The sequence below is a fragment of the Alligator sinensis genome, unplaced genomic scaffold (assembly GCF_000455745.1).
Source record: "Alligator sinensis unplaced genomic scaffold, ASM45574v1 scaffold10_1, whole genome shotgun sequence".
In the NCBI taxonomy this organism is placed as follows: Eukaryota; Metazoa; Chordata; order Crocodylia; family Alligatoridae; genus Alligator; species Alligator sinensis.
In genome coordinates this window covers 133,848-145,549 of record NW_005842169.1, presented here as the reverse complement: position 1 = coordinate 145,549, position 11,702 = coordinate 133,848, and the positions used below count along the sequence as shown (strand labels likewise).

The 11,702-nt window shown below is 43.8% G+C and overlaps 1 protein-coding gene across 1 annotated transcript in view; it reads left to right on the top strand.

The window, feature by feature from the left end:
* Positions 1-11,702, top strand: part of LOC102384441 (fibrillin-2-like) — a 231,092-nt gene that overhangs the window by 90,500 nt on the left and 128,890 nt on the right. The window contains exon 5 of the mRNA XM_025206706.1: positions 3,808-4,005. Coding sequence (XP_025062491.1) covers positions 3,808-4,005 — 198 coding nt within the window. The remainder of the gene's footprint in view (positions 1-3,807; positions 4,006-11,702) is intronic.

Here is an 11,702-nt window from a genome sequence, read left to right as displayed (position 1 = left end):
GTCAGTAGTGCTGGGAAAGGGGGCTATGGTGAATTATGGGATGGCTGTAGTCCATCCCATAGGCCCCCCCCCGGCCCTCCGCGCTGCTGCCACCCACCCTGAGCACAGCCCCGGCCCAAAACCTCATTCACATTTTGTGCAGCTGCACACTGCAGATTCATACTGAATCTGTGATCTACCAAGACTCCCAAGTCCTTTTCCATAGTGCTTTCATCCAGCCAGGTGTCACCCATTTTTTATTTGTTTTTGATTATTCCTCCCGAAGTAAATCCCTTTGCATTTGCCCACATTGAACTTCAACCTGTTAGCACTAGCCCAAGTTTCCAATCTGCCGAGATCCTTCTGAATTATGTTTCCATCTTCCAGTGTCTCAGCAATCCTTCCTAGTTTTGTGTTATCTGCAAACTTGCTCAAGAAGCTTTCTATTCCAGGATCCAAATTGTTAATAAACACATTTAACAGCACCTGGCCCAGGACAGGCCCCTGTGGGACTCCACTGAAAACCTCCTGCCATTCAGACATGGACCTGTTAATAATTAGCCTTTGCTTGCAGTAGCTATTAAGCCAGTTATCTATCTACCTTGTCATAGTTTTATCTTGCCAACATTTCTCTAATTTGTTTATGAGAAGGTCATGTGGGACTTTGTTGAAAGCCTTGTTGAAGTCCAGATACACTATATATCCAAAGCATTCCCTTCATCCACCCAGGTAGTTACTTTGTCAAAGAAGATCAAGTTTGTTTGACATGATTTGTTTTTCACAAATCCATGCTGGCAGTTTATGATCAGCCCTTCCTCCTTTAGATGCTTGCAAACATGGAGAAAATTACATTCTTGACATGACAGCGAGTATTTTGTTTATAGATAATCTTCAGTAAGTAATAAAGTACAGTACCAGTCTTTGCTAATGGACCTGATAATCTTGTCTATGGGGGAAATCTCAACCATACTAGAGTCAGTAGCAAAACTCACATCAGTTCAGCTGAGTCATCATTTCATCTGTCTTAATGGTTTATTTTCTGAACGGTTCTGTTTTGCTTCTAGTAATATTTTTATTTTCTCAGAGAAACCTGGTCATTGGTAGTGATTTTCAACTTGAAAACAGAATACAAGATACTGTTTCCCTCAAGCTGCATAACAACCTTGCCAAACTTTACGCAAGGGATACATAATATTGAACAGAGTTCTTCACTAATCCTTTGCCTTTAATTAAAATTCATGCAAGATCCATAGTAGGTTCATGGAACCTTAATCCAGATGGATGTACAAAATCTGTTCATGTTTGAAATTTAGTCATTCCCATATAAGGCTCTGCCATGATGAGGTCACTGGCCATAGAGAGATATAATTTGTGCATTTTGTGAGAAAATGCAACTACTGTTTGGCAGTCATTAGTTTGACAGGGAAGGATGTTGGACCACAATGAAACTGAGAACATGGTGAAGCTGATGGTGATTCTGTATCTTCGAGGAAGGGGTATGCTGTAACATTCATAATGTACAGGACTTTCTTTGGATAATGCAGACCTTGTAGAAAAAACATTGCTTCAGTGTATGCATAATTTTCACTTGATAATTTGGAGGTAGGGAGAAATGCAGTACTGTCCAACACTTATTTTATTTTGTTTTTTACCTTCCATTCTTATAATACCAATTAGGTGCTGATTTACAGAGATCTTGTGCGTGTGCTAAATTCCATCCTTTGGAGTTAACTACATGCAAAAGCCTTTGTACGGTTTTATGCCTAATAGGGTCTGTATGAGAATCCATTTATTTCTTTTAATAGTCTTCTGTATACTTTTATCATTTATTTCTTTTATTATTAACTTTTGCTTTATGGGCATGATCAGTAATGCAAAGGAAACTAAGAGCCCTGTTGCTTGGGACACTTCGTATGTGTTAAATATGTGGGATGTTATGCGGCATTAAAGTTAGAACGTGTTCTGAGCAGGTGCACAATAACATTTACTACACAGTTCATGCGCAACTACTAGAGGACGAGTGGGCAGACTTCCCGGCATGCTGTGCTGGGCAACTTTTTCCCAATTTTCCAACAGTGGTCATAAACAGCCAAGCACACAGGAGAACATAGATTAGCTGACCATCTCGTGGAGGACACGAATTCTAATCCTGTCTTGGTCTGGCACAGAATCTCCAGTCTCTCCTTGATGGGCTGTCTCAGCTGGGGTTGAATCTCCAGGGACTTTCAAGTGGAGATGACAAGTGGCAGAACCAAGCAGATCCTTATCCTTTTGAACTCAATAATGAAATCAGGATTCCCACCAGGAATCCTAAATCAAACTCTATAGGGCTCACGGGGAGCTATTGAAGATACTCGGTCATAATCTAAAATAGCTTTTCTATATACAGAAACATTGCTACTTTTGAAATAGTCTGTTTCTCAGGAACTGCCTGGGTCCCATTTGAATGGGGATGTGGGGACGGAAGGAGAATTCTCCTTTGGCCATAACAAATCTTCTGGTTCTTCAAGGCACAATGTGTCAGGTCTTAAAATTGCAACACTTTTATTTATAGGGAAGTTGTTACTGTCCCCATTTACATTTCAATAATAGCCCCAGTTCCATGTCCAGGCAGAGGAGAAATGAGACGTACCAGCTCCCTGTACTGTTAGAGCTTGTATGGGAAGACAGTAGCTATTTCCAGGATGCTACTTCCTATTTCATGTAGGTGAATAGGAAGTAGGTGGAACCTTGTCTCTTGCCTTTGTTCCTCCCCTCCCTAAATGCCAATAGGAGCACCACATCTTGCCCAGAGCTGAGACCTGGTTCATTTTTGCTCCAGGAGCAGTACAACTAAGTGTTATACTTTACTCGAAGGGTTTTTAGTAAGACTATAATCCCAGTTTTTTTGCACAGATTGAATGCGACTGTGAGGCAAGACTCTATAGCAGTGGTTCCCCACCTTTTTTTTTCCGTGCCCTGCTGCTGGGAGCAGAGTGCGGCAACAGTGGTGTCCTGGGGTGGGGCTCGTCTTTTCTGTGCAGTGCTGCTGGCATTGCCACTGTGACCCTCATTTGAGTCACAATCTGGGGTTGGGATCCACTGTTCTATAGGCATCCCACAGTGAGATTTAAAATACGTTTTTATTAAAAAAATGTAAGTTACCCATTTGATATTAAATCTGCATTATATGTTTAGGAATACTTTTCACCCCCAGTAGTTAATCAGCATAACCAGCACAGACTCCCATGATGCTCATAATAGAAAATTAATGATAATCTAATTAGTGCTCTATGAAAAAGCCTTCAGTTAAGACAGTGCTTTTGTAGTAAACATTACAACAGGAATGGTGGTTGTGTAATTTTTTTTCTTGCATGGCCTCAAATGATAAAGAGGTGCCAGTGGTCTGGAGTTCCCTTTGGTAAATGATAATGAATTTTCTCAGCGACAGGAAATCCCAACTCTCATCCCCCCCAGTACATAATAATATAGTTATTTTTCTTTCCACTTTCCTTCCTGCCTATTGCAGTATTAACTTTACTACAGACTTTCATTTAATCACTTAATGGCATAGTTCCTTTAGAATCAGCTCCCTTTATCTTCCAGCATCGTTCACAAGGAAATCATATGAAAATGTTCTCTACAGAATAAGTATCCTCAATGGAAAATGTCCTATTGCTTATGTATGCAAGACCATGATTTAAGTTTGAAAATCCTGCTTTTTTTTTTTTTCGGTTTATATTGACTCATGTTAAAAAAATGGAGTCCTCTGTGTTATATAGCAGAGGAACTAATATAGGCCTTTGTACGTGACACTGATCTTTCCCTTTTTCCATTCTTCTCTTCCAGATTATAGAACCGGTCCTTGTTTCACTCAGGTCAACAACCAGATGTGCCAGGGCCAGTTGACAGGCATTGTTTGCACAAAGACTCTCTGTTGTGCAACAATTGGTCGTGCTTGGGGCCACCCTTGTGAGATGTGTCCTGCTCAGCCTCAGCCATGTCGTCGTGGTTTCATCCCTAACATCCGCACTGGAGCTTGTCAAGGTAAGCTTTTTGGTTAGGCTGTACATCCCAAGTGTTTGTTTAGAAAAACCTGTGTTCACCTATTTTTGTTGTGTGTAGTATTTGTTTTACTGTTGTTCACAAAATGATATTAATAATTATGTTTTGTATTTATATAGCATCTTACCTAGAAAGGCAATAAATGACAAACACCCCATAGCTAAGAAACAACTATAGATTCCCCATTTGACACCCCAAAACTGTGAAACACTATTCCACCCAACCTCCTCCTGCTTTCCTGCCTGTTACCTAGGAAATCAAACCCACCAGCACATCCCAACTATGCTTCTTAATGTCCATTCATATCTCTTCTCACTTCCCCTCCTCTTTTCCCTGTTCACGCCCAATTCCACTCCCACAACCCCTCCCAACCCCCTGCTATCTCTCCCAAACCCTCACTCCTCTCTCCTACAGAGGTCTGTGGCTATCCTCAAAAATACATAAATCTCCTCCCTCCCTGCAACAATCACAACATTAAACAATACCGTAATAGGGAAATAACAGAAAGATGACCTCAGGTTCTGCCTCCATAATATGCCTACAATTTCCCAAGTTTTAGTGTGGATACATTCTTGTAATAATGAATATATGTTCTAGAAGAAAACAATTACAGTAAACCAAGAGGACAAAGTTAAGGAGAAAGGCTGCATATGCACCTACAAGCTGTAATAAAGTGCTAATTACTAAACTAGAGTTTTTTGCTCTGATTCTTTTTTTTTTTAAGGTAAAAATGCCTAGGCATTTTGTATTCTGTCCAAAAAATAAATAAAAAAAGAACAGTTGAGAGGCTTTTTATTACTGCTGAACAGTTTGCTTTGTGAAAAGGTCCTTTTCTCTAATCTTGCTGTTGGTTAATTGTGTAAGTGCCTGTTGCACATCTTAGTGCTTGATGGGGGCAAGGGAGTACATAGATCTTTTGGTTAGATGGGATCCATTAGGGTAGTGTGCTAAATCAGAAGATAATTTTAAGTAAATGTAGTACCAGAGATCCTGCTTTTTGATCTGGCAGAAGCTCCACATGTTTTTTAGGTAAAGAATGGTCAGAGAAGACCTGTCAAACTTTTTGACTTGTGCACCATCCTTCCCTGCTCTTTCTCAAGTAATAATTGACTTGTTGTTTCTCTCCCAGTTCCCTCATAAATGTGATGGCTTAAAAACAGAAGTGATAAGGTAGCTTTTCTGTCATCTTGCTAATTTTCCTCTCTGACTCAGCTGTTAGGCAAACTACATGTTAAATGAAAAAGCTAAGGATTGTGGAAATTTCAAATAAATTAGATTACTTCCTTTCTGTTGCTTAGGTTGTGTTAGTCTCAGATTGTGACATGTAATGAATTATAGACTGTTGCTTTTACAACCTTCCCAGGGTTACCTAGCAATTGAGTAGGCAGATATAGTCTCTTGAGAACATAAATTCTCTACATTTTCCCTAGTATGGCCACAAGACACAAATAAAATAAGATTCTGTTTGCCATCAGTGTTCTTACACCCCAAGACAGACTCTTTTTGGGCAAGCATCCATGGTTATAATAAGGTCTGGCTCATTATCAGAGCTGGAATTGACTCTTACGATTCATGCGTGGTTACAAGCTGAGAAGCCACTATTAGTGCTGTTTGTAGCACGTGGTAATGGCCCTTTGCCATGTGTAAAAAAACTGAGGTTATTTCTGTGCTTGGGGCTGAGAATTAGGCTTCATATTTTCTGACTCTGAAATATGTACATTCACAGCAAAGTTATCAAACCCTGCAGTTAGTGTGGAGTGCATCAGAGGTTGAAGACTGACTAGTTCTGGATGACAAAGATGCCTAGTTAAGGGGTGGGTTTTTTCCTTTGTCTTTTTCTTTTTGCCTCAAGTCCACATGCAGTGCACTGTTTGTGGGTATCGGCATCTTTTTAAGTCTTTTGATTTTTCCAAAGCCATTCCAGGAAACATGTTGATTACAGCATTGTACATGTTCCCGGTAAATACAGACCCTCCCCATGTAACTGAAAGAATTCCTACTACAGTTCAGAGAGTTATGTAACCTGGGGAGTTTCTCCTTCTAGCCAGCCCTGGGTAAATACATTAAGCAGCACATCCTTCTCTATAGCACTGAAGAATAATATATTTAAATGCTGAACTAAAAATTCTCTAAGACATCTCTATAACTCAATGGAAATTGTATTCATTTCATAATTTATATATTAGGATTTTTTTATTTAGATCCCATCATCACAAAGCCTCAGAAAAGCCCCTTCCTGTGGTACGTGAGAGATTATAGACCTATGGGTGGAATAAAAAAAAAAATCAAGAAAAGTATTCTGTAGTACTGCAGATTTGACCACACAATTTAATTCCTTTTATCCTCTTTCTTTCTCCGTAAACTAGGCTGGGGTGGGAAACTCTTCACCCTTTTTATTGAAGCTGTGCTGCTGTGCAGCTGAGAGTATAAGATTCATGGAGCCAGAAAGTGACCAAGAAAAAGAACGCATGATCCTTTGGCCCAATGACATGGGCACTCACTGGGGACCTCCAGCATTTCAGTTCTGGCTCTCAATACTATATATGCATTTTGTGGAATAATTGTTTAATGCAGAGTATAGAGTTCATTGGTATTAAAATACATTAAAGCAGTTATGGCATTACCACTTTGGGAGTTAGCATGTGCAAGGTGGATGTTGCATGTCTTAGTCCAGTGCTGTCTTGCACCATAAAGATATGCCCCTGGGCTGCTGTTGTTGCTACTCTTGTCTGTTCCTTGTTGGCACATGGAAGTGAAGTTCGCCCCAGGTTTTGCAAGATTAGCTGTTTCGGGATTTGGGTGGGGAGGTTGGAAGTATACTGTTCTGAATAGGAGCCAAAAAAGGCCTCCCTCTCTCTTTTTCTTCCTTCTCAGCATTAGGTTTGTTTTAGTATTGACCTGTAACCATGAATTTTGGTTTCATGAATTTGTGGAAAACTCCCAACTTGACTTTCTGGGGCTGGCGTTCTGAAGCGGACTTGTCGACTTTCTGAAGCTGTCAGTTTCATTGATAATATCTGGATTACAGTTTGTAACAATAAAACTCCCTTTTCTCTCTTACCTGCTATATCTATACTCTAAAGTGAGTTATTCCCACCCCCATGGCCTTGCTGCCATGGGTCAGATAAGGCCTCTGTAACAGGATGTGCCCTAGGGCTGCTGTGACACCCACCCCCTTGATGGCTGCATTAGTCCTGACCAAGCTTTGCTCCAGTCTTCCCCTGGTGTTTCACTTGCCATGCCTTGATGTTATTATGTAATGAATAGGGGAGGCTGCCCTTAGAAGCTGGCAAGCTCTAGGTGGTCTTCCTTGTCCCCTTTTTGCTACAATATGGGCTCACCCTGGCTTGCTTGGCTTGAAATTCAGACCCCAACACCCCAAAATCTCTCTCCCTCTCTTTCTCCCTTTTTGCCCTGGGCTAATGCTGGGTCCCTCAGACCCCAACCCCTGACCATGCTTCAGCCTGCTTGGCCTCAGTCCCTTTTTCCTCTAGCTGAGGCTGCTCAGTCCAGGTCCACTGATTCGGGCCCTGGCTCTCCAGGCCTTAGCCTTGCAGTAGGGGGAGCCTGCCAGGCACTTGTGGCTTCCTCCAACCCTACAGCCACTCCCAGTCCTCCAGTTGTTCAGCAAACATAAACAAACATACAGCTGGACAACTGAAATATAAACAGACTGCTTTTGCAAAGTTTGTCTCCACTGTCCGTCAGTCTCCTACCACAAATTAATTCTCAGGGCTAGGCCTGCTCTCACCCTTGTGGATAGCTTGTGTATCCCTGGGTACTGCTTCCCGCAGACAGCTTCCCTAGGGGAGCTCCTCTTCCTGCAGCCTGTAGGGTCTGGCTGCCAGCTCTGGCTCAGGTCCTGGGTTTATATGCCAGGGAGCCCCACCCCCTTTTTATCATGTGCCTCCCCCAGCCCAGAACAGGAGTTTTACTGTCTTAATTAAGGGCTAGCCTGCACTCTTGTAGTTGTGGCCCCACACAGCCATCTTATCCTTCTGCATCCTATTAAAATGACAGGAGCCCCATGACTCACTGGTACAAATCCCCTCTGCCTGGACTGGCCACTTCATTCCCTATCCCCATCCCAAATGTTTCTTGCAGTTTTGCTTTCTTTGTACCTTCTGCCTGGTCTCCCATCTTCACTAGTTTTGCACATGCTCTGGCTGCGCGGGTTAGGCTTTCCTTCCCCCTTCCAATTTTGAGGTCAGTAGTCCCTACAACCTGGCTCCCCAGCAAGGGCATGTTCCTCTCTGTTTCCCCTCCATTGGGTCTGAGTCCCCTGTTACAGCCTCCCATGTGGCTGTCATCCTAGGAAAGGGGAAGAGGAGCATCTGAGTTTATTGTTATGTTAGAAGCATCGGGTGCAGCTTTCTGTCAGTTTTAACTGTTCTCACTTCCCTGTTTCTTTCCTGTATTAACATAACAAGTGCTGTATTGTCTTAGACCAATGATCCATATAGCCCAGTATCTAGTCTCTGATAGTGGCAGTGTAGTGGGCTATCACTCCTTTCACCAGGACATTTATTTTTCCTCGGGAAAACTTGTCCCCCACAGAAAGCAACATAATAAAACAGACAAGTGTACAAACAACAGATGGATAAACCAAAACCTGTGGTCCTTCCTCAGACTCTGTGAGGGCAACCCTGGCTGCGTGCTTCCTCATCAGCACCACAGCCTTCCCGCTCTCCTTCTTGCTATGCTCCCTGGGGGTTTTAACATCCTCTGAGGCCAGCCAATCACCCCTGTCAGCTGATCTTGTGCTCCTAGGCAGGCAGGCTATTACTCTCTAATCTTCTGCAGCTGGGCTCCAGCCCCTGAGTCATGCACCTAGTTACACACACCCCTCCCAAGAGTGGAACCCATGATTCACTCTTACTTTTTTTTTAATCCCCCCACCCCGCTCTCATGAGAAGAAGTGTGCATTTGCATGTGCAGTCCCAGGGTGGTGGTGTATTGATAAATCAAAAGTCTGAAGAGACTGATACCTCTGTATCAACCAGGGGTTGGCTTCCCACATAGTATTAAGCCACTTTTTAAAGGGGCATGGTCAGTGACCAAACAAAAATGGGCCCCTAGGAGGTAGTGTAGGGTCTCAACTACCCCTAGACACTCCTTTTCTGTTACAGTAAATTTCTGCTTCTGGAGAAGGAGCTTCTTGCTGAGGTATATGATGGGGTGTTCTCCATCTTCAAACTCCTGGGAGAGAATAGACCCCAAGCCTTGCTCCGAGGCATCTGTTTGTAATATAAACTCCTTTGTTAAATCCAGGCTGTGCAGAACCAACACACTGCATAGTAGCCATTTTACTGCCCCAAACACTGCCTTACACTTGGGTGACTACTGGATCCTTTGCAGTGCCCCTTTTCACAGCAGGTAAGTTAGTGGGGCTGTGATTGCAGAAAATTGTGGGATGAATTTCCAATAGTAGCTTGCCTTCACCTGTCTTTTGGTTGTTAGTGTTGGTGATTCCACCAAGGCCTTTTTGTCCACTGAGGGCCCAATTTTGCCATTGCCCAGTATATATCTTGGGTATCTAGTCTCTGTATATCTCAGGTGACATTTGGCAGGGTTGGCCATGAGACCAGCTGCATGGTATTGACTACAACACCTCTCTCACTTGGTGGAGGTGTTCTACCCACATGCTGGCAAATATTACCTTGTCATCCAGATAGGCAGCTGCATATGCCCAGCATGGGTAGACTACTCTGTCCATTAGATGTTGAAAGGTTGCAGGGGCCTCTGGAAACCAAAAGGTTCCACTCTGGAAGTGGTATTGTCCCCAGGGCATAGCAAAGGTTGTGATTTCTTGGGACAGTGGGTCCAGAGATATTTGCCAATACCCTTTGGTTAAATCCAGGGTGGTAGTGTATTTTGCGCTGTCTACTCCTTCCACCATTTTGTCTATTCTGGGCAGAGGGTACATACCACACTTTGAAATTGCATTGACTTTGCGAAAATCAATATAAAACTGGACGGTGTGATAGGACTTCGGCATCAAAACAATAAGGCTACTCCATTCAGCTGCCGATTCCACTATTTCTCCTAAGTCTAGCATCTTTTTTATCTCCTGGTTTACTGCTTCCTGTCATAACCCAAAGGTATGATTTTGTGTGTGCTTCGGCACTAGAATTATTCCCGCCAAATTGCAGCTTCGTTGCACGGTGGAGTTTTCTACTGCAGAGGAGAACCCCGGTGCAAGGGAGAATTTCCCGCCAATTTGTAGCTTTATTTGCAGGGTGCATTTCTCAAGTTGCAAGAGAAATGCATGGTGCAAAGGAGTTCCCGCCACCCGCATGTAAATTTGTTCTCTGCTATTGGCTAGTTCTAATTTTTCCCCGCGGGGGGGCTAACGTTTGGCTTGTTAGCCGTATAAGAGGCTTGAGCAGTTTCCGCCCAAGCCGAAGAGGACTCCACATCCATCTCGTGGGGACTCTGGGTACACGGCAGGGTAATAGAAACCCTGTATGAGATTCAGAGGAATTTGGCGACCTGATCCATCGCCCACCTCTTTCCGTCTTCGAGCGATAATTTTTTTTAAGACATATCTATGAGGTTTCTATTTCGGTGGCGTGCTTGTCCAGGGCATCCGGAGCTCTGTTTCCGTGGAGCCTAGCAAACTCCATGTGATTGTTCATGTCATTTTGTTTGTAACTGCAACTCAAGCAAGTTTTCCAGCCTGCGCCGCAACCATCTTCGGTGTAAGTAAACAATCTTTAAATCTACCATTATGAGTCCACACCTAATTCTACCGTGTCGCCCGTTCTCTCCGACCCAGCGTGCCTGGGCTGCTGGCCATAGCCCGCGCGGCGCAAAAAAGGGCCCGGCTCACACCCGACCCGCACACTTCCCTCAGCCATGATGGAATTCTTGAGTATCCCTTCTGAATTGCACAGTCCATTTTAAGGATAATCTGGTGTGCAATTAATACAGTTCAGCCCAGAATTCCCCTAAGCACCTTGTTAAATTTTTCCAATAAGCTTTTTATTTTAGCCCATTGAGATGGGGTCAGAGCCCCTAGCATGAGGCTTGCCAACGGATCTGGGGGGAGAGGGGAGGGAAGGGATCCAGAATCCCCAGGTCATCTCTCAGCAAACGCATAGAAACCACATACGTCTGGACCCCTGCTGCTTGGGTTGACCGGATGCAATGTACGCCCAAATCAGCGTTTAAACATGTCCCTGACAGTACTATCTTACAGCACAAAAAATTAGTATGCTGTGGTCTAATAGTGTTGCACATGTAGACTGTGATGCTTTACACAGCAGTGAATTAGTCTACTGTGTAGTTAAGCACAAGTGTAGATGCACCCGTTATGTTAAAAAGTGCTTCCTTTTTTTTTTTGTTCGTCAGGTGCCCTCTAGATCTTGTATTCTGGAACATAGTGAATAACTGTGTACCCGCCTCCGTTCCACCAGGAGTTCGCGTGCCGCCTTCGCCCGGACCCGATATCTTGCACACCCGGACTTCGTTGGTACACCCCAGGATTTGCCCCGCCTGGTATAAAGGGAGACCCCAGAGCTCTCCTGCCACGCCTTTGATGACTCTTTCAGTGGGGGGTCTTCCCCCGGGGCATCCCCCGGCGCTGGCGCGCTTCTTCGCGGGAACTCTCGGGGCTCCATCCTCCCCTACACCCCGGCCATACGCCCCCTCAGGTCTTCCTATCCTGGCCCCCAATC